This window comes from Phalangium opilio, unplaced genomic scaffold, assembly GCF_054372755.1.
Source record: "Phalangium opilio isolate 3A_F unplaced genomic scaffold, DU_Popi_V2 ptg000329l_1, whole genome shotgun sequence".
Taxonomy (NCBI): Eukaryota; Metazoa; Arthropoda; class Arachnida; order Opiliones; family Phalangiidae; genus Phalangium; species Phalangium opilio.
In genome coordinates this window covers 3,134,187-3,157,384 of record NW_028324226.1, presented here as the reverse complement: position 1 = coordinate 3,157,384, position 23,198 = coordinate 3,134,187, and the positions used below count along the sequence as shown (strand labels likewise).

General features: G+C 36.1%; 3 protein-coding genes and 1 long non-coding RNA gene across 5 annotated transcripts in view; 3 read left to right on the top strand and 1 right to left on the bottom strand.

Moving 5' to 3' along the window:
• Nucleotides 1-5: 5 nt before the first annotated feature.
• On the top strand, nt 6-2,104 carry LOC149610324 (zinc transporter ZIP3-like). Its single transcript, XM_089859046.1, has 2 exons — nt 6-104; nt 271-2,104. Exon 2 carries the CDS (start codon nt 388-390, stop codon nt 1,459-1,461), a length of 1,074 nt encoding a protein of 357 aa, XP_089715172.1. The 5' UTR covers nt 6-104; nt 271-387; the 3' UTR covers nt 1,462-2,104.
• On the bottom strand, nt 2,062-8,659 carry LOC149610323 (FGGY carbohydrate kinase domain-containing protein). Of its 2 annotated transcripts, XM_089859045.1 has the most exons (14): nt 8,564-8,659; nt 7,086-7,292; nt 6,907-7,018; nt 6,695-6,846; nt 5,962-6,172; nt 5,778-5,903; nt 5,630-5,718; nt 5,442-5,549; nt 5,325-5,380; nt 3,978-4,125; nt 3,832-3,906; nt 3,219-3,496; nt 2,653-2,726; nt 2,062-2,178 (listed from the first exon to the last, which is right to left on the bottom strand). In XM_089859045.1, the coding sequence occupies exons 2-14, from the start codon at nt 7,269-7,271 to the stop codon at nt 2,168-2,170; spliced, it is 1,626 nt and encodes a 541-aa protein (XP_089715171.1). In that variant the 5' UTR covers nt 7,272-7,292; nt 8,564-8,659; the 3' UTR covers nt 2,062-2,167. The 2 variants fall into 2 exon arrangements, with proteins under 2 accessions (XP_089715171.1, XP_089715170.1); XM_089859044.1 differs by lacking the exon at nt 2,062-2,178 and having other exon boundaries at nt 2,186-2,726.
• LOC149610321 (low-density lipoprotein receptor-like) overlaps nt 7,679-23,198 on the top strand; it is a 62,543-nt gene continuing 47,023 nt past the window's right edge. Inside the window, exons 1-2 of the mRNA XM_089859534.1 lie at nt 7,679-7,989; nt 8,054-8,214. Coding sequence (XP_089715660.1) covers nt 7,679-7,989; nt 8,054-8,214 — 472 coding nt within the window. The remainder of the gene's footprint in view (nt 7,990-8,053; nt 8,215-23,198) is intronic.
• LOC149610322 (uncharacterized) lies at nt 21,938-23,074 on the top strand. The gene is made up of 3 exons (XR_016376742.1): nt 21,938-22,496; nt 22,613-22,668; nt 23,059-23,074. It is a non-coding gene; the product is annotated as an uncharacterized LOC149610322 (long non-coding RNA).

Genomic DNA, 23,198 nt, shown 5'->3' with positions numbered 1-23,198 from the left:
CAGTCACTACTCCATGTTCGCGGTAGTGTTTTTGTTTTGATTTGGTATTATTCCGTCGGTAATATTTCATTTAATAATTTTTAAATTATTTCTGATTGTCTTTGGTAAGTTGTCATTATTTTTGATTTTATATTAGATGAAAAACAGTATGATACCTACGTGTTGGTTCTTTTTTAACAAATCCCGCTTCGATTCTTCTTTCTTTGTTTGTTCGTTTTTTAAGCCTTGGTACGTTATAAATTATTAAGCCTTTGTTCCATAATTTCCCAGAATCCCAGCTGATCCCGATGTTTTAGGTTGCAGTTGCACTGGGATTCTTTCTGAATAATGAAAGTGTTTACCTTTAAAATCATAAACTTTGCGCTGTAACTAATATAGATTAAAACAATGTTAGGGTTACAATTAACTTTCGCTGTCTGCCTTTTCATTTTTGTCGCGTTGAGTTACTTAATACCCATACTTCTGTTAAGAGGTAAAATTGACAATCACCAAACGAAGAAACGAACTATTCAAGAGCTCGTTTGTAGCTGCTGTAATTGCGCATCAGCGGGTGTTTTTATCGCGATATTTTTCTTGGGTTTGTTACCAAATGTCCGGAATAAGTTTGAGACATTATTTAGAAAATTGGACATTGATACTGTGTTCCCCACAACTGAGTGTGTGATAGTAGGTGGCTACTTTCTCTGCCTCTCCTTTCACCAATTCTATTTAGCTTGCAAAAAACTGAAACTAAGCGATATCTCGTTAAGCGACAGTCAAGAATTTGAACAGCGTAAAAGCTTGTTGAATGAATTTGAACTCGATAATTTGTCTCCTAATTCCACTTCACAAGATGAAATAAACTTTACATCAGACTCTACCAATCCAATTGAAAACAAACCCGCGGTCTCTTTGGCCCCTTCTCCCATCGCGCATACCCATGTTAACCCAGTTAAAAACGTTGCTGGTACTGTTAAGGTCAAAAAGACTAAGCACAATCACATGATAGCCCTAACTGAACAAGCTAGCGGAGTTAATTTCATTGTATTAGTTATGGCTACCAGTGTTCACGCTATTTTTGAAGGAACTACCCTTGCTTTGCAAACTACCACTAAGAGAGCCCTCCATTTATTTATCGCAATTTTGGTTCACGAATGTTTGGTTGCATTAGCTCTTGGTTTAAACACGGCGAAATTAAAGTTACCATTGACTACTATTGTTAAATTCACAGTATTGTTTTCATCGGCTTTGCCTATTGGAGTGTTTATCGGTTTAGGTTTGGGTCGAGCTCCCGGAGTAACTGGAGATTTTATTTCTGCCGTAGTTCAAGGGGTTGCTTCTGGGACGTTTTTACATATCATTTTTCAGGAGTTAATCCCTTTGGAGTTTAGTTCCTCCTCTAACCGGTTACTAAAACTCTTGTTTATGCTACTTGGCTTTGTGTTTTTTGCGGTAGTCACTTACTTTTTAATGGAACAATAGAGCTATTTCAGTGGGGGAAAAATTTCGTCTGCTACGAAAATTGGGCCTGCCTTTGAGTGTAGAGCGGCCATTTTATGAGGCTTTTCTCTATGGGCAAATAGCATTGGTGACGTAGCCATTACCCCCTCTGAAATAGCTCTATAGTGCACAGTTTGGTTACATTTACTCTCGGGAATGCGTGTAACGCGTGGGTGGTTCTTTTAAGACAATCTCTCGATACATCTCACTTTCTTACTTCAGCTCTTTTCTATCTCAGAAAATTTTAAATTAAAAATACGTGAACTGAAAATATCAAACAAAGTCACATGAATTTTTTACTGAAACTATTGTAATTTTTAAAATAAAAAAACATTTTAGCTTTACATGAAGCATTTAAACTTGTATTTTAAATACTGTAAACTAACGAGTTAAATAATTTATTATAGAATGTTACTGTAATATAATATTAATATATTCCACACAAAATTGTTCACTCTCTCTCTATCGAAGTTAATTATGTTATCAGGTTACAACAACAGCGTGTCAAATGATCTCTTTACCGAAAAATGTGTATTGTGTACTAAACTATAACAAAATAACACACAACTGAAACCTTTGTTAAATTTTTTCAATCTGCTATTAAATTATATTTTAATACGCCTAATTTCATAGAAAAATATCTTCATTTTATTTAAATGCATTACCAGGTTATTCATTTATTTTGATGTTATTTGAAAGGCAGGGAGCCCACCGGTCCTATATTTCCTATAAATTCCTATATTTTTGAAGCAGTCCTATATTATCCTATAATTTCATGAAAGGTCCTATAATATCCTATATTTTTGACTTAGTCGAAGTTTTCGTATAGTTTAGCATCAAATTTATCAAAATTTAGCTTTTTTTTATCGAGATGACATTTGAATAGACACCGAAATTGCGGAGCTCGCTTAGGATTTTTTATATATTATATTATGTTATATTTTAATTAAGTTCTTCTGAGTTTTCAAAGTAAAATCCAATTTGTTATTTTTGGGATTTTTTGGGATTTTTCTACATAGTTTAAGCCCAAAATTGTATTATATTAGAGCATTTTTAGTCCTATATTTTCCTATAAAAACACATTTTTTTCTCCTATAAAATCCTATAATTCCGGAAAAAAATTCCTATTTTTCCTATAAGGAATTTAAATTTAAGAGTGGGCTCCCTGGAAAGGTGACATGATAGTTTGACTGTTTCTCTGTAATTCCAACATACTACTGAAAACTTTGTACTTTCCTTCGTAATAGCTGTAAATGGAAATTTGTAGTTTCTAATAGTATTGCTAGTTGAAACAGAAGGGGATAATAGAAGAAGGATGACACTCTGTATCCTCTTAATACTTTAGTTATGTAACGTCATTCTTCCCATGCGCACCCTTTTTGTTTGCTCTCCCGCTCATCAAACTAAGTTCAGATGGGCATTGCACCGTGCTAGGGTGAATTCTATAACTGTTTGGTATACTAAATCCCCAGTCAGCAATCAACCCACAAACCTTGATTGTCTTGACGTGGGACAAAAATGACCACAAGCGCATGCATGCGCCTTGGCAAATAGTTAAGCGCTAATAGAGTAATGATGAGGGGGAACTATTTATCCGTTACAACGTGATTCGGTTTAGTACCCTGTTCCAAATGTTCCTTCCAATGTTGGGAAGAATGACGTTACACTTACCCCGATTTGTGGTAGTATACTTCTCTCGAAGATAAGTATTATGTACTTCTGTTTGAAATGATTTTTACCTTTTATCTTGCGCGTTAGGTTTAATTACTTGTCCAATCCCTCCCATAGAAAGCATGGCATTTTCTAAACTTTGAAACTGTTTAGCTGCCGCGGCTCCTAAAATAGCTGATCCTAAAAGAACCGCTTCGGGTTCTTGCGATAAAATAACTGGAAGCCCAGTAACATCAGCGTGAATTTGAACGTAAAGTTCATTTTTAGATAAACCACCGCAAAGTAAAAGAGATTCGATTTTATGCCCTTTTGATTCCATAGCTTCTATTATCATTTTGGTCCCAAACTAATTGTAGGGAAACATTGACAGTTTAGTTTTTAAAAACAACGTAAATTCTATCATAAGTTTATAAGTGATATGTTCCATAAGTATGACACTTCGTAATGCTAGAGACTTACAGCTCGAGTTAGTTCGAGAACGACAAGCGTGAATTGACTACACGCGTTTTTGCAGTCCATCTTCCTATTTAGTCTGTACAAGCATTTGAGAGCGCCTCACCATGCGTCGCCTTACGAGAATCTGACATACGTCACTTCATGACAAGCTCCAGTTTGTAACCAGTGACAAACTTATGGTGAACATATCTTATAAACTTATGATTCTACATAGAGAAAACTTACGGCTAAAGCTTGGACTGTGGCTAAATATATTCGAACCAGGTCTTCGATATCCGCAGTTAAAGTTAGTCCCATTATCTTAATTGGTGTTCGGGTTTTTTTTTTAATATATCTGATCTAATTGAAATATTTCTGTTTAATTAATATACCATTCCTTTCAATGTGGGATCAGCGAGTGGTGAACGATTTCCATGGAAATCCGGCCAAACGTGTAGATCCAAAGTCAAATGTGACAATGGTATTTGTTTCTTCTTGGCCATTTCAATTGCGATATCGTTTAATGTCGCTTGTATGTATCTGTGAAATAACATTTTGTCTTTACTAATTCTTTCATTTTTCTTTTTTTCTGTTAATGGAAAAGTTCAGGTAACATTACATTATACCTTAAAAGAACGGCCTTTTTCTAAATATAAAAGGAATTAAATATTCAGAAATAATAAATGATCTCTTATTACAAAATAATTAGCATTTAATTAGTCTTAAAAATAATCAAGGACTACTGCGCCATCCGACATTGGTTTAGTGGCGTCTGCTAAACCGAACCTCTTACCCCCTACTTCTCTCTCTGAGAATTCAACCAATCCCGTAGGGGTAAGTGGTTCGGTTTAGTGGCGTCTGCTAAATTGAACCACTTAACCCCTACCTCTCTCTCTCTCTCTGAGAATTCAACCAATCCCGTAGGGGTAAGTGGTTCGGTTTAGTGGCGTCTGCTAAATTGAACCACTTACCCCCTACCTCTCTCTCTCTCTGAGAATTCAACCTATCCCGTAGGGGTAAGTGGTTCGGTTTAGTGGCGTCTGCTAAATTGAACCACTTACCCCCTACCTCTCTCTCTCTCTGAGAATTCAACCAATCCCGTAGGGGTAAGTGGTTCGGTTTAGTGGCGTCTGCTAAATTGAACCACTTACCCCCTACCTCTCTCTCTCTCTCTCTGAGAATTCAACCAATCCCGTAGGGGTAAGTGGTTCGATTTAGCAGACGCCACTAAACCAATGGCGGATGGCGCAGTAGTCTTTGACTTCGCCATCCGCCATTGGTGTTTAGTGGTGTCTGCTAAATGGAACCTCATACCCATACCTCTCAGCCTGTGAGTATTCAACCAATCCTATAGGGTTAAGTGGTTCGATTTAGCAGACGCCACTAAACCAATGGCGGATGGCGCAGTAGTCCTTGAGTCCTTGACTTCGCTATTCGCCATTGGTGTTTAGTGGCCTCTGCTAAACCGAACCACTTCCCCCTACCTCTCAGTCTGTGAGAATTCAACCAATCCCGTAGGGGTAAGTGGTTCGATTTAGCAGACACCACTAAACCAATGGCGGATGGCGCAGTGGTCCACTTTTTTAAGACTAATTAAATGCAAACTAATTATTTTGTAATAAGAGATCATTTATTTCTTTAATATTTAATTCCTTTTATATTTAGAAAAAGGCCGTTCTTTTAAGGTATAGTGTTATGTTACCTGTACTTTAACTTCAATTATAAACTCATTTACATACTTTTCGCTATTTTTGAGTTTTTCATATGCCGGATGATTGAATATTATATGATCCAACTATGAAACGTATTGATTAGATCTATATTTTTTTTAATAGGTAATTTTTCTTTCAATATACCAATGATCCCGCTGCACTTTGTCCAGCTTCATTTAACCAGTACCCAGGAACCATTGCTGAATAATAAGGACCCCAAATGCCAGGTACAAATATCGCTTCTTTACTTACCTAAATAGTTTACCAACTCCAGAATTTTAATTTGAATATTTATAAAGTTTGAAATTAAATATTATTTTTTTTAGTCTCACTTTCATGTGGCAAGATGAAGTACCGCAGATTATGGCCAAACGTGTGGAAACATCGTTGGAAATACCTTCTGCCTGGCAACCTAGAACACCTATTTGGTATGAAAAAAATTATTTTTAATTATATTATGGTTTTTGGTCTATTTTTGACCTATTCCTCCGGCATGTGCATCTATCATAGATGATGAGATTGGAATTCCTTCTATTAAACCCATTTCTTCCGCCGCTTTATGACTTAGTGTTCCGCATATTTCACCTGGTGCCATGACGCTTTCCCCTTGAATCGTTTAAGTTAAATTAAATTATGGTTTAATCCTAATTAGGATATAATTTACCAATTTTTTGGAAATTATTCCGAGTTAAATCACTCAAACCAATTTTCTCCCACATCTCTCCGTCCCAACCCTGTTCTTTTTCATTTGCGTAATAGAGCCATTTACACACAACAGAGCATAGGGAACGCGTTGCATTTTGGGTAGCTTTCCATGTTAAAAAGTCTGGCAAATCCATTAGCGATCCAATATTATTCCATCTCTCAGTTAAGTTCTAGAGATAGATGTTAGTTTCATAAATTTTCAGTTTTATTGGGGGGTTTTTCTGGGTTTTATCAGAAGTATATAATACTTCTCTTCGAGAGAAGTGTACAAGCACAAAGCGGGGTAAGTGTAACGTCACTCGTCCCAACATCGGATCATTTAGAGCAAGGTTACTAAAACGAATGACATACGCGATAAATAGTTCCCTCATCATTACTCTATTAGCGTTTAAATATTTGTCAAGACGCGCTTGCGCATTTTTGTCCCACGTCAAAACAATCAAGGTTTGTGGGATGATTGTTGGGGATTTAGTGCCAAACAACTATAGAATTCACCTTACGGTGCGATGCCCATTTGTAGTTTGATGAGCGGGAAAGCAAACTAAAAGGGTGAGCCTGAGAAGAATGACGTTACATAACTAAAGCATTAAGAGGATACAGAGTGTCATCCTTCTTCTATTATCTACCCCCTTCTGGTTTTATTAATTGGGTTTTTTATAGTGGGTTTTTTTTATTCGAACCCTGAAATATACCTTTTTTAACCACATAATTTTTGGTGGTTGCATCTCCGGTGATATATTTCCACCAACAAATTTGAGATTAGGTAGTTTTAAACTATTAATAAAATCAGCTTCCTTCTTGGCGCGATGATCCATCCAAACTATGATATTCTGCTCATTTTCACCTATTTTATTTGTAATTTACACTTTCGTAATTGTCTCCGTTTCCAATAGAATTATTTTACCCTTTTTACTAACGCTTAACGGGTTGCTATTAACATCTAACACAACCAGAGAACAAGTAGCGTCAAATCCTATTCCTTTAACTTGTTTTGGGTTATGGTTAACCATGGCCTCCTTCAATTTTTTTGGTGTTATTATAAAATTGTTTTATTTTGTATAATAAATTAATTAATCAACCAACTTTAACTATTTTACAAGCAGATTCCCAAATGTTATCGGAGGATTGTTGGTAAAAATCTGATTCTGGGTTCCATGTTTTAATCCCCTGAACGGAGGTAGAGAGAATTTTTCCGGTGGAAGAGACCACAGCGCAACGGACACTTGTACTTCCAACATCAATACCAATAAAAAGGTCAGTTGATGCCATTTTTTTCCTTTAATTTTTAGACTAAAAAAGGTTAAAAGTAGTTAAAATAGGCCTAACTGTACTGAAAAATTAAGAAAGACTGTATGAAGGTCATTTATATGAAATGACCTAATCTCTAGGAAAAATTCAATTCCAAAGGTTACAATTTTATCAATCTTTAAAAGTGATAATAGATATATCAAAAAAATATATAATATACGAAAAAAACTTATTAATATATTATAAAATATGTATTTCTGACAAAAGTTAGACCTATAATTCAAAAAATGCACGTGGCAAACTTGATTTTGAATTTCGCGGGAAAAAGGCCGGTCCGCGTCACGTGATACGCAGTATTTCCCGCGGTTTCCCCTCCCCCTCTTAAAATACAAAGAGCGCGCGGCGCGCTTACAGAACAAACTGTCAAAATGCCGGGTTCCGATGAAAGAGTTGAAGAATTGGATTTGGAAAAAATTGAGTTATTGTGTTCAATTCCAATCGAACTTACTAATAAATTAACTAAAACCGCGAATCAAGGTGATGAAAGTATATTAAATGAAGAGAAACCCGCCCAATCAAGGTCAAGTTCGCTAAGCCTAAGAAAGCAAAAGACCCCTACTCGCAGTATTTCGTTAGGCCTTGGCTCTCAAAGTAATGGAGGAGTTTTATTTTCCATTCAACTTGATTTTGATGGATGGAATTCTAAAATAAGGGTGGTTTCGGATTACAATAAGAATAGGTAGTTTGGTATTTATTTATAAAGTTAACTTTCAACGCCCACTAACGTTTTGGGTCGAATTTAGTATTGGGAAGAAGAAAGTCAGAAGGATTATTCGAAAGTACAAGGACCATACCAGAAGGACTCGTTACCATCGAAGTAAATTGTCACCTTCAGCTACTGACAGTGAAGATGAGGATTTTGTGCCCAAAAACAGGAATAGATTGCTCAGATTTAGCAAGAGGGGTGAGTGTTTTTAAAATACTTCATTTTGCGTGTAAGATGTAAGAATGTTTTGCGAGTGAATGTTTGTTTGTAAGATACTTGGGGTTGGCAATGCATATCATATAAAATAAGATAGTCCTTACAAGTACATTATACTATAATCGCGTTACGGTTATTATAAACGCGTCGTGTTTTCGCGATCAAAAAACGTACAGTACGTGTCTATGGAAACTGAGAATAAATAGGTAACCTCATTATCAACTTAGGTTTCATATAAACACTTGTATGCCTTTAAAATTTACATCCATCGCTATATTACGTCATTATTTCAACATTTCTAGTTACCAGAACTACTCGAAAGGGAGCTTACCTGAGATAAATACTAAACTTTTTCAAGATTTCTCTAATTAAAATTCGCGAAAAAAAGCGGTGTTATTTGTGTTCGTGGTGAAAAGGTACAACTTATGCTTTGTAGATGGCGTTAAAAACGGTGAAAAATTTGTTTTTCTGAAATTGGCGCGCTTTTAAGTTCGTTATTCAACCCATAGATGGCAGCACACGTCCTACCCTTTTTTGTTTAAATTTCCTGTTTTAGTTCGTTCATCCGCCCATAGATGGCAGCACCAGTCTACTCTTTGTTAAAATTCGAATGATTAGGCTTTAGTTAGTTAATTTACCCATAGATGGCGGCACCAGTCCTACTCTTTGTTAAAATTCGAATGATTAGGCTTTAGTTAATTTACCCATAGATGGCGGCAACAGTCCTACTCTTTGTTAAAATTCGAGTGAGTAGGCTTTAGTTTGTCTTTCAACCCATAGATGGCAGCGCCAGTCGTACTTTTTTCTCTCTTTTTTTTTTTTTTGTTATCATAAGTAAACGAATGTTATATAAGTGTTGCGCGTAAATGATTTTGTCGAAGTTTATAAAAGTTATAAAATAATACCAATGAAATGGAAATAAATAAAGTTGTATACTCGGTGGTAGCGTTATCATAATTTATTTAATTAATGATTAAAACGTAAATAGGTCTCGAAAGTTGAAACAGAAGCGCCCGGAACTAGCCACTACGGGAGAGGAAAGTTTTTCTGTTAGAAATTCCATTAGAACTACTTCTTTTTTAGTATCAAGTTGACCTTGTTATAGTTTTAGATACCACTCTCAACATCACGTGTTTTCTATAAAAAGCGGTTATATTTTATTCTATCTTTCTCATTTATTTTAACCCGTCCCATTAGTTTTCTCTTAATCTGATGCAATTTGAAACATTTTATTTGAAGAAAAAATAAAACTTTTAAATTTTTAGAACATTTGATCTTTAACAAATTGAAATATTGTTCCACTGTTTTGTATTGATTTATTGCATTATTTGCAATTTTGCCAGCAATAAATTAACGTAAAATAAAGAAATGTTGATAAAATTATACCGGAAGTAGCTTAGATAAAATAGAGAGGCAAGTCACTTGAAAAACTTTGTGTACACCAGTCACAAGTTTTTGATTATATAATCTAACTAGATTGATTTCGCGCCAAATCCAGCCAAATTTAACCATATTCAACAAGAATTGTGTTTTGTACACTGGATTTGTTTTGCTATTTGTTTACCCCTTGAATTAAATGTAAGTGAATTTCCGCTGGGTCCTATATGGTTCTGGGTTATAGGCGGAAGTGTGAAGTTGAATAATTAGGTTAAAACTGTCTAAATACGTGGTATTAATACTCATAGTCTAAAAACTATTTACATAAGGAGGCCAGACTCCCTGATGGAGTCAAAAGACAGGCAGGTGTCCTTGAAGTGACGTAGGTGAAACGTCATAGATGGTGGTAAAGCGAAGACGCCTGGTGAGGCGCTGTCAAAGGCTCAGTACAGAATAGATAGGAATATGGACTGCAAAACAGCGTGTAGTCAATTCTCGCTTTTCGTTCTCGAACTAGCACTGAGTAGGTCTTTAGTATTATGAAGCATTGGAAGTGGCACACTTATTAAACATCTTATGAACTTATGATATAAATAACAAAACTTGCTCCGCCCAACGTAAACCGTAGTGGCTTTTATGTTTACGTTGATAACGTCCGGCTAATCAATTTCTTAAATATTAAGAATAAGTCTTAAGTTACTATTGCAGTTGCGTAACTTAAGATGTACATCTACATTAAAAATTTCTCTTTGTTTCGGTACAAGTTCTTCATTGAGGGCAAAAATGACCTTGGCTTCTTGTATAAGCTAATTAAAAAGGGAACATGTCATCTTTGTGTAAGAGTGGGTGAACGATAGCAGCCTTGGTTAAGCCGCGACTTGGGTTTTCCTGTATCTTTATTCGCCTTGTAACGCGGAATACAATCAGAAGTATATAATACCTCTCTTGGAGAGAAGTGTACCACCACAAAGCGGGGTAATTGTAACACGATTCTTCCCAAAATCATTTTACATTTGGAGTGCACAAGGTTACTAAACCGAATCACATACGCGATAAATACTTCCCTTGTCATTAATTTCTCTATTAGCGCTTAACTATTTGCCAAGGCGCATGCGCTTGTGGATTTTGTCCCACGTCAAGGCAATCAAGGATTGTGGGTTGATTGCTGAGGATTTAGTATCAAGCAGTTATAGAATTCACCCTGGCACGGTGCGATGTCCATCTGAACTTAGTTTGATGAGCAGGAGAGAAAACAATCATGTTACATAAAAGTATCAAGAGGATCCAGAGTGTCATCCTTCTTCTATTATTCCCTTCTGATGCAATGGAGCGTCTTAGGCGGAAAACTGCTCTAGACTACAGGGTCCCTTTTGTACTTTCTTCTGTATTAAGGGGAAGTGTACGCATAAAAAGAATATACAAGACGATTGAGAAGAAACCATAGTAGAACCTCGATAAAAATTAGGAAGCCCAACTAAGACCCTAGCTTTTTAGATGTAGGTTTTTCTCTGTAAGTTCAACCAAAGAAAGTATAAGATTGTTTACAGTTTATAAAGGGGGAAATGCGTTGTTACAGTAACTTGTACCGTAATCCTTTACTAAATTATTGGGTCATTTGGACTAGGTCGAGGGGTAAATCACTTTTGTATTAAAAGTAGTCGAAACTGCCACACTTTCATTTTAAGTATAGATAGTTTACACTAGAGATGGCCGATACTAGGCTTAACCCGATACCGATATTTACTCACCATGATCCAAAACCCGATACTTCAACCGATACCGATATTTTTAGTAGTACTCTGGCCATTATTAAAAATACTAGGAAATAATTACAGAGTAATTTCATGAATTATACTACCAAGTACAATGTTTAGAGGTACTTCCAAAATAATATCACGGCTTATTGACATTCATAGAAATGAGATATTATCACCATCAATACATTACTGAAAGACCTGAAATTGTCATGTAGTGCCATATAACGCATTTTAAAGGAGTATCGGTTTAGTATCATATTAAACCAACCGATCTGCGGAAACACCGAGTATCGGTGCCGATACCTATATGGTATAGGTACCGGTTAATCCCTAATTTTCAAAAATTTCACGAGATTATATATCCTTTCAGAATTATTGTTAAATTAACTTGTGCACCATTTCTGTTCTTAATAGTTTTATTATATTCCTAATCGGGAATATACAGGAGGGTGATTCTGATAAGTCTGCCATAAATTAAGGGGATGTTCTTTGTACGACGATTTTGAGTTGAAAAAGTTCTATGACATTTTTCCGTCCGTGCTACTGTTTTCGAGTTATGATTTTAGTGTTTTACGGATGACCCCTTAATTAAATTAGAAATCATTAACTTGAAAACAGTGACTTGGACAGGCATGGTAAAATTTCATCATGCATAACGATTAGTCTAGCTCTTCTTCAAGCTTAGTGATAGTAGTTTTTCAAACGTCATGAATTCATAGAGATACAACCCTCGTAAAGACTAAAAATCGAACTTGCAAAAGTTGCCTTAAAATGTCAATGAAACGTAAGCACGATGTGCCACGATTTCATCGGACCTCTAAATTTTTATGCATAGAGGATTGATACCAGGAGGCCGGGCTACTTGGCGAACAAAGTGCAGAACCAAGTAGCCAAGCCTCCTGGTGTAAATGGTATCAATCCTTCTAGTCTGAAAACTATGTATAGGCGTTCAAGAGCGTGTATTGGTAATTGGTTTTTCTCGCCCTATAGTGACGACGTTATAACCCTCAGTGTCGTTCCCCTTGCCTGGGGGGAGGGTCTAATAAGTATCCTCTGTTACTAAAGAGACCCCAAAATAGGGGCTATACTACCGATATTACTCTATTGATGTTCAGTCTCTTAGTTTAAACTCTTTATGAAAGGACGTTTAACCCTTTTATCGGATGAACGACAACGACAATTGCGCAACCTTAATTTTTAAGTCCATTACGATAGGGAAGGAGGCGTAGATGTATTTTATGTTTGGGATTAATATCTTGCCACTTTCATATTATACAGTATAATCGTGTGCCGAGGGTGTAAACACTTAGTTTCCGGTGTTCACCTTAGTTTTAATCTTACCTCAAGGTCAAACTGACTTCGTATAGGGTCAAAAAATAATATGATTTCGTTATTGTTCGCCCTAAATTTGTCTGATATTTTGCGAGAGTTGCCGTGTGTTTTTGTTTACGGTTTATGCGAGGAACAGTTGCTACTATAGACAGGGAAAAGCTGGGATGTAAATGTAGGCCATATGTTAGGGAAAAGACTGGAAATTCGAAAATAGGTCTAATATATCAGGGAAAATACTGGGAATTCCAAAATAGACCTAATTTGTCAGGGAAAATACTGGGAATTCGAAAATATGCATAATAGATCAGGGAAATCGAAAATAGGCCTAATATGTTAGGGAAAATACTGGGAATTCGAAAACAGGCCTAATATGTCGGGGAAAAGATTGTGAATTTGAAAATAGGCTAATATATCAGGGAATAGACTGGGAATTCGAAAATAGGCCAAATATATCAGATAAAAGATAGGGAACTCGAAAGCAGGCCTATTTTGTTAGGGAGAAGACTGAGAACTCGAAAGCAGGCCTATTTTGTTAGGGAGAAGACTGAGAACTCGAAAATAGGCGTAATAGATCATGGAGGAAATTTAAAAATTTGTACCTTGTATTAGGTTATTTAAAAAAATTGGGTTTGGGAAATGTTTTGAAACCCCGTAAAGTCTCTCAGGGAGGAAACAGGGAATTCTATAATTTGTCCCTTGTATAAGGTTATTTAAAAAAGATGAGTTTGGGAAATTTGTTGAAACCCTGTAAAGTCTCTCCGAAGTAAATATGACGTCTAAATCGTGAGAGGTCGACAGAATTGTTAACCCCAACGCTTCAGCGAGTTCGGTTCGAATTGAACAGAGTTCGTCGAGTTTAAGAAAGTTCAAATAGTTCAGAAGTGTCTGCCTCCTCGGAAGAAGTTCGTACGTCTGCCTGTCACGATTCAGACGATTATATTTTGTTTTTGGACGAAATTTATATCAAAACTGTCTCGAATTTCATTTAAACTCAGTGATTAAAACAATCTTAAATGTGCGAAATCTTGTAATTTGTTATATATAAATATTATAAGCTTTATTGCTATCAAATTTGTAGTGAAATTTTTGATGGAAATAAACAAATTTTGTTGGGTTTTCTTGGGCGGGGAGGGGGAGTAGAATCGTTAACCCTGTTTTATAATTAACCCGTTTTATATTACCGCAAAACATCTGGTTAGTTTATAAAATCAGGGATAGATTTAATTTTAGAAGCAGGAATGGAGAACGGTTAGTATTTACTTCAGTCCGACTCATAGCCCAGTATGGAGCCCCTCCCTCCAACACATAAGGAGAAGTTTATATTATCTTATTGGCTCACTTAAGCTACGTTTTGATGACGTTGCTGACCGGGACGGCGAAAAACACGTAATTCCTTTTTACCTCTGTCTCTATGACCCGCCTCTTCTTTCATACCGCCCCGTCCCGGGGAAGGGAACCGGGACTTTCACACGCGCCCACATTACTCTGTTCTCCATTCCTACTTCTAAAATTAAATGTATCCCTGATAAAATAAAATTTATAATAAGTGTTTGATTTTAAAATTCCCAAAACTTGATTAATCGAAGGTGTAATAATTAGATACAAATACAGGGTGTTTCTGCTAAGTCTGCCGTGGATTAAAGGGTCAAAACTGAGTTGAAAGTGTCAAAGAATGTGATGGGGGTCTACAACATTTAGTTACGAAGATTTGGGGTTACAAACATTGATTGGCCCTAAAACAAGTGAAGTAACTTAGTAAGACATATCAGCCTTAAATAGTCTTCAATTTAAGAACGATACTGAACCTTTTATCTAGCAGAAGTGTATACCATTAAATGGGTAGAAGTGTGCAGCGTACTCTGCTAAAGTTAGACTAATTACTCCAGATGTGTGATTATTTCCTTAATTGTTTTATGGACCAATCAATGTTTGGGAGCCCATATCTACGTAACCAAACATTGTAGATCCCATGATGATGCATATTCTTTGCGACACTTTCCATTCAGTTTGACCCAACGAACACACCCTTTAATTTATCAGAAACACCCTGTATAAAGGTCAAAATGTTTCAATCTCTCTTTGTGGCATTTTTTTGGAATTACTAGCATTCATTTCAACGCCATGTATATTTTGGGACGCGAGTCGAGTACTAATGGGCCTGGCCGACAGCGTGGCGGCTATTTGGTCAGTCTGGTACACTTGGTTTTTGGAACAAAAAAAGAAAGGGGAAATCTTTTATAATCCCGCGTATTTCCCGATTGCCCGGCGTTGCTAGTGGCAACCGGCCATAGTATCGTGGTGATTCGACAATCACGCCACTTTTTCTGGATCGTACGACGACGTTTCTCCTTCTCTAAAATTATATCCTCCAGGAGGCCCTCTTTGCTCTTTCTCTTTCTCTCTCTCTCCGACTCTCGTTGTTTTCTGTTCAAAATATCTCGCTGCTTTTCACCTTTACGTCGTCGTACACTTAAAGGCCCATTCAGAAGACTACATTGAGATATTACTTTCACGTCGGTGAAGTCGCTTTGCTCGATTGATAGTCTGCTACTATGAACTTTTTCGTGAAGTCACACCCTCCTATCTCTTACCTCGGTTTTGGCGACCATATTGGAAGTCGTCAGCTCGGGCCATACAATTTATAGTGTTGTTTTCCTTTGGGGAGATCCGAGCACTCCCAGAGTGCTCCGAAAAAAAAAATAATTCGTTTTTTATTCTGAAAAAAAAAACGAGCGACTCTGAGACGGAGCGACCAAAATGGAGCGCCTGATGACGTCACAAAACCGCTCTGAAAAAAACTTTTGTCTTTCATTGGGAGCAACTAAATCAGATCCTCGGAGCTAGAGCGATGACGTATCAACAAATACGGAGCGATCTTGGGTAGGAAAATGCTATTAGACCACCAATATTGACGTCACGCCCCCATAGCTCCTCCCCTCTCAGTACCATGCTATATTACTGTGTTCACACGTGTCAACGACTACGTAAGATTTTCGCTGGTTTAGTTTGAAAAGTTTCTATTTCATCGGGCAGTGTCGACCTCGTTAGCGCCTTTTCTTTGACCATAGCTCACTCGATCAGGCCTAACTGACACATGATCGAGTGAGATATGCATTAGCAGACCAAATATGAAAAGTTTTAGTATTCTTGGCGGTATTTGTCATTATGAATTCGACTGTTTTAGTGTTCCAAAACCTTGGCTCAAAAATTACCGTATATACGCGACTCGTTTTAAGTTATCTGCTCTCACGTCTGAACAGAGAAATTAACTTACCGACGGGAACAAAAGATTTTACTATAGTCTGAATGGGCCTTTACAATTTTCCACTCTGTTAGGCTCACCTGATCGCGTTCCCCCTTTTGAAAAAATTCTATTTTGGTCTCGAGTATGAAATTTTCTCTTCCGTTTCTTACGACCCTTTATCATTTTTCTCTTATCAGTTTTTTTATTATTTGTTCCGAGCAGCTCTAGAGTAGGTAATGTATTGTGGATTATAGCGGTGAGGGTGCTCTGGAGTAACCCGGGGTAACCTAAGTCCGATTAGGACGCTCTTTCCTGTAATTTCGTTATTTATCTGAATATTCCGATTACGATCACGATCCTAAACGAAGTTAATCTTCTTTCTAACCTTGGGCGTGTATTTTCTACCTTCAGTCAGAACTTAATAACATGATGTGAAGTTAATGTCATACAATATTGTTTAATTAATGGAAATGGACTCTTCTTTATAAGCGTGACTGTCACGTGATGTGTTAATTATTTTTATCACAAATTATGTATTTGTATTTATGATTGACCATTTATCACGGATTGACCTTAGGTCAGAGAGGAAATGGTTATTTGCTAAAAATTTGTTTGAATTTGGTATATCTTGTCCACTCGTGCCAAACGCAAGTCAGTGACAGGTCGTAAGACTTAAGGCTCTACATGGTGTTCCAGAAAGGGTGGTAGAACCGAGTACTGGGGATTCTATGTACCATTTTGAGTAGAAAAAGTAATTTCTATGACATTTTGCTCAAAGGGACACCGTTTATAAGTCATGATTTGAGTGTTTTTGGAATGACCCCTTAATTAAAATAGAAATCATTGTCTTTCTGTTTCTTACTTAAATATTTAAGGGGTCATCCGTAAAACACTTCAATCATAACTTGTAAACGGTGTCATTCATTGCAAAATATCATAGAAGTTACACATTTTCGAACCATCCCACTGTACTTTGGTCCAACCACCCTTTTTGGAAGATCATGTGTATCAAATTTTCGGCTCAAAACCTCAGAATGTCTTAGGCTTTTCTCCAGGTAATGGGTTTCGCGTAACAATATATTTTATGACCGAAACCCTATCATAAAGTGTATATAGTTATGTTTATGTTAATATACTGTATTTTACGCTCCTACAAATTTATTGGGTGAAGAGATTTTTTGATAGTTCTAAATTATTTCTCTTTGTGCATTATCCCATAATATTTTATGTACCTTCGATAATGACCTGAAATAGAGAATACTTCATTACTCTTTTTATAAAGTAAGGGTCTCTTCAATGGGAAGCCGATGTAACTCGTATTAAATTCAGTATCTATATACAGGGTGTTTCTGATAAGTCTTCCATAAATTAAAGGGTGTGTGATCATTAGGTTAAACCAAGAAGTGATATCTAGTTTATTAGGGAGAAGGTATAAATTCGCGGCATTTCCAGCTTTATCTCCAGTCCAAACGTAGGTCTCCGCCTCTAAATTGGTTGTTGAACTCACGTCATCGCGACGCGAATGACGAAAATTACGTATTTTCCGACTGAGGAGAGGCGAAATAGCCCGGCCTCCTTTTACGTCCCGGTCCCCCCTTGTATTTTGAAAGGGGGACTGCAGAACTATGGCGCGCGAATACTTAGGCATCTTATACCTTCTCCCTAGTAAACTAGATATCGCTTCTTGGTTAAACTGAGTGTTGTCAAAGAACATGGGGTCTACAATGTTTAGTTACAGAGATAATGGGCTCTCAAACATTGATTGGCCCCTAAAACAAGGAAATATTAATACTTCTATCCATTTAATAGTATACACTTCTGCTAGATAAAGCTTCAATAATGTTCTTATAGGGATATCTTACTCCACATGTGTAACTATTTCTTTAATTGTTTTAGCTGCCAATCAATGTTTGGTAGCCCATCATATCTCCGTAACTAAATATTGCATACCACATGTTCTTTGACACTCTCCACTCAGTTTTACCCAAAGAACTAAACACACCCTTTAATTTATGGCAGACTTAGTGGAAACACCCTGTATTGCAAGTTTCCATTTTGGTTACTTCTACAGAGAAATTATGAATACCCGGTGTATACATATGAGGCAGAATGATACGGAACGGAACTGTCGCTACATACACTACTCTGTATAGATTTATGATTTCATTATCAAAAGATTTACGCTAAGTTGCTTCATCGTACGATCTGTACTCTTTGAATTGATGAATCCCGTGATGTGCGAAACTGCTGATCGTTCGATTTCCCTTTAATTGAATCTATTGAAATTAGATTTAGAAAGAGAATTTCTTTCTGACTCACAAGTCAAGTCAGTCTAAGAATGGGTCTATACGATTACTGGATGAATGACATTTGGGTGACGACGACTGGGTGTTTGTTGAAAAATCATAAAAGTTTATTGAAGGATGAAACCTAACCTAACCTGACCTCGCAAAACATAAAATTTTGACCACCCAATTTTCAATCCTGCATATTGTCTCGCTACCAATTGTCGGACACAGCTGTCTTCGTCACCAAAATGTCTTTCACCCAGTTGTCGTGCCCACACCTATTTTCTTTAAAGGAATTTACAATTTTTCAGTGGTCATATTTTAATTCTCCGAAATATTTTCTCTGATTTCGATAAATTCGCACTAAAACCACAAACACGTGGTCCAATTCAAAATGGCATTGTCCGAAACAGTTAATTTCATATTGAACATTTTTATACGCGACCTTAAAATGGTGTTTCACCACTCGTTGGGGGATATTCGATTATGATTGTTAGCCGCTTGATCGCGAATATTCGGCGTTAATCCATTGGAAACTTAATCGCCATCTAAGACCTGCACTACCGTATATCAGAAGGGGATAATAGAAGAAGGATGACACTCTGTATCCTCTTAATACTTCAGTTGCTTAACATGATTCTTCCCATGCACACCCATTTTGTTTGCTCTCCCGCTCATCAAACTTCAGATCTGCATCGAAACCGTGCTAGGGTGAATTCTGTTGGTACTACATCCTCAGCAATCATCTCACAAACCTTGATTGTCTTGCCGTGGGACAAAAATCCACAAGCAAATAGTAAAGCGCTAAATAAAGTAATGATGAGTTAACTATTTATCGCGTATGTGATTCAGTTTAGTAACCTTGCTCTAAATGTTCTGATGTTGGGACGACCCCCCCCCCCCCGCTTTGTGGTACACTTCTCTCGAAGAGAAATTTATATACTTCTGCCTTCTATTATTTCAAGGATACATCTTTTATTTCTATTCTAACTAGGGGGTTGGGTTTAGACATTCAATACGTATTTCTTTACGGTCAATATATTTTGTAACTTACGTTCAACGTCTGACTTAACAACTTTCCTTTTTCTTCGTGTTTTTGCCACTTTTGGTTAAGTATTTTAGCATTGACGTAGGACGTATTGTTTTCATTTGATCGTAAATTAAGCGAAGATTTCCTCCTAAATATATGCTTAACTGTTTTGTCGCCGTATGTTCGCGCGCGTCATACTGTAAGAAAAGGATCCACTCTATTAGAAGAAAGGAATGAAGTACATATTTCCCAGGCCCGTTCAGTCCCTTCGTCTCTGTCACTTTTTGAGGTTGAATTTTCTAGTATTGTTTGCATCTTATAGTGGGTAAACTTTAATGCAATATTAGTCCATTATATTGGGTGAACTTTATTGCAACATTAGTCCATTTTATTGGGTGTACTTTATTGCAATATTAGTCCATTTTATTGGGTGAACTTTATTGCCATATTGGTCCATTTTATTGGGTGTACTTTATTGCCATATTGGTCCATTTTATAGCGTGAACTTTATTGCAATATTATTACATTTTATTGGATGGACTTTATTGCAATATTAGTCTATTTTATAGCGTTGCCATATTGGTCCATTGTTTGCATCTTATAGTGGGTAAACTTTATTGCAATATTAGACCATTTTATTGGGTGTACTTTATTGCAATATTAGACCATTTTATTGGGTGTACTTTATTGCAATATTAGTCCATTTTATTGGGTGAACTTTATTTGAACATTAGTCCATTTTATAGGGTGAACTTTATTGCAACATAAGTCCATTTTATTGGATGGACTTTATTGCAATATTAGTCCATTTTATAGGGTGAACTTGATAGTAATATTAGTCCATTTTATAGGGTGAACTTGATAGTAATCTTTGCACCTTTAAAGGTTGAAGTTTACTGCAATTTTTGGAGGGTTTAATTAGGAGTGGAAAATAAAAGGAATTTTTATAGGTTGAAATTTAGCAATATTTGTGCACATTTAGAGCATGAACTTTGTAGCAATCATTGCCAATTTTAGAGGTTGAATTTTATAGTAATTTTTAACCCCTCTAGAGGATCTTCTAGAGGTTAAAGTTTATAACCATTTTTGGCTCTTCTAGAGGTTCAAACTTTATAACAATCTTTTAACCTTTAGAGGCTGAACTTAAGTCATTTTCGCAGAATTTAATACGTGAAAATAAAAGCAATTTAAATTTAATTTAGAAACCTTTGCTCCCATTTGGAGGTTGTTGAACTTCAGTAGTATTTGCAATATTTTAACCAATTTAGACGTTAAACTTCAACCATTTTAACGCTTATGACAATAACTTAAAATTATAAATTAGTGTATTTAATAACTAGAAAGAAATTTCTTTCTTCATTGCAACTTTAATATTTTAATCGTTAAATAATCATTTCGTGAAAAGTTTTGATTCCCAATAGAAAAGAAAAAGAAAGCCCTCAATTATTCCTCACGTTTTCATTATCTTCAAGTTCGTTTATTTACAATTTGTCCCTCAAAACATAACGACCCATAGCGTCCTTGAATTTTGAAGAAATATTATATTTGAGTACAATTTAATCGATAATCGTTACGAAATGGTGAAATCTCGTATTAATTATTCTAAAAATTATTTAGGCCTAATTCATTATCTTAAAGGGGGGGGGGAGAAATTTTATTTCGTGCATTTAAGGCGCCACATTTTAGATATCATTTATCTCTCGAGGAAGCTTTTGTTTATGAACTATCAAATTTCAAATTTGACCTTAAGAAGCTCGGGCCAACAAACTAGTTTGGATTGGTGTTATCGCCTTAACCAATAGATTCTTTTCAAAAGGGGGCCCACACTTTGGTCTGCTTGATATGTAGTTGTATGTGGACAACAAAGACCTTAGATAGGGCTTCAAAGTTACCCGTCTATTAAAGTCCCTTTGGTTGAAATTTAAGCCGTGCCATAACTAACGTCTTTGGTGGCCAAGAAGTGATCTCTAGTTTATTAGGGGGAAGGTATAAATTCGCTACATTTCCAGCTTTATTTCCAGTCCAAACCCGTAGGTCCGGAGTTAATCCCCACCTCTAAATTACAACCAGCATCTCATTGGTTCTTGAAAACTCACGCCAGCCCGACGCGAATGACGAAAATTACGTATTTTCCGACTGAGGAGAGGCGAAATAGACCGGACTCCTTTTACGTCCCCCCTCTTATTTTGAAAGGGGGACTGGGGCAATGGCGCGCGAATACTTAGGCATCTTATACCTTCTCCCTAGTAAACTAGATATCCCTTCTTTCGAAGACAACAAGGTGGTCTAACACCAGACTCTATTTTATCCCCAACTTTTCAAAATGGTCTATTTCATCTTTCAAAATGCCTTCCCCGCTAAAGAAAAGAAACCTAAACTTAACGTACATTTTACGGTGAAACACCGGGAACCTTTGTGCAACTAACGTATACAGGGTGTTTCTGCTAAGTCTGGTGTAAATTAAGGGGGATGTTCTTTGGCCGATTTTGAGTCGAAAATGTAATTTCTTTCTCCATTTTGCCACACAAGGGCCACTGTTTTCGAGTTATGACTTGAGTGTTTTAGGAATGACCCCTTAATTAAATTAGAAATCATTGTCTAAATCAGTTTCTTAATTAAATATAAGGGATCATCCGTAAAATACTCCAAACATAACTTGAAAGTCTGCCTTAATTTATGCCAAACGTCTCAGAAACACCCAGGCTGTATATGACCTTGCAGTTGTTTTCGAAACTTCAATGTTATTATATTTAAACATATTTTTTAATTATTCTAAGTAGATCACACCATTGAATGAAAAATTATGGCATTAACACATATATTATATTAATTTTTAAAAATATTTACAAATTTGAAAACACATCCCACGAAATGTTATTGGCCAATTTAGAAGAAAAAAAAACCCAATGTTGTTTTTGATTTTATCAAAATTCTAACCATGTTCAATTTCAAAATTTAAGTTGAAGATTTCTTTCTTACTTTGTTGAAAAACCCGCTCTGGTAATTTTTTCAAGTCTGGAGTTTTCCCGGTACTCTTACTTTTAATTTTTAGCCTCGCCCTTTTCCGTGTTATTTTCTAGTCTACTAGTTTCTTAGTTTAATGTATTATGTCTTTTTAACTGGCAATCAATGCCTTTAATCAAGTCAGTGGTTTATAAAATTAAAACCCAATTTTAGCTTTAGTTTAGCCAGTTTTGTTTTGTGTTTTTAAGTCTAGCTGACGTTTTCTCTAAAAGGTGATTACCTTGATCCCGAATGTGATTAGTTTTATTGGAGATCGCCCGAGTAATTCTTGATTACATTGAAATTAAATTTTAAATTTGATAAGGAAGTTTTTGTTATTAATTTTCAGGATTGACAGCCAAAGTATCTTTCAAAATATTAAAACTTTTTCAACGATATTAGAAGGTAAATTTGTTATATAAAAGGAGTTTACTAGAATTAAACATAAGTTCGTAAGATATGCTTTCCATAAGTTTGTCACTGGTTACAAACTGGAGCTTGTCATGAAGTGAATTAGGTAGGTCATAGATTCGAGGTAAAGCGACGCCTGGTTTTGGCGCTGTCAAAGGCTTAGTACAGACTAAATAGGATTAGATGGACTGCAAAACTAACCGAGTGTAGGACTTCAATTCTCGCTTGTCGTTCTCGAACTAGCTCGAGCTGTAAGTCTCTAGCGTTACGAAGTATAGGTAGTGTCATACTTATGGAACATATCTTTTTTATAAACTTGTGCTAAAACATTTCATTTAGAAAACTTTTATTTTTAATTTTAATAAAAAAATGTTTATTTTCAAGGGATGCTCAATATTCTATGTAGGGGCTTGTTAACAACTATGTTTTGAAGTAGTAGTGTTACTATTTCCTGGAATAGTGATTGGGCAATATCACATGACTATTAGCGTTGAACAACTCGGTGCATAGAATCAAAGAAAATT

Coding starts and splice junctions, on each gene's coding strand:
- LOC149610324 (XM_089859046.1), top strand. CDS start 388: ATGTTAGGGTTACAATTAACTTTCGCTGTCTGCCTTTTCATTTTTGTC.
- LOC149610323 (XM_089859044.1), bottom strand. CDS start 7,271: ATGGCATCAACTGACCTTTTTATTGGTATTGATGTTGGAAGTACAAGT. Junction 7,019..7,085: donor CTGCTTGTAAAATAGTTAAA/GTTGGTTGATTA, acceptor AAAAAATTGAAG/GAGGCCATGGTTAACCATAA. Junction 5,904..5,961: donor GAATAATTTCCAAAAAATTG/GTAAATTATATC, acceptor AAACGATTCAAG/GGGAAAGCGTCATGGCACCA.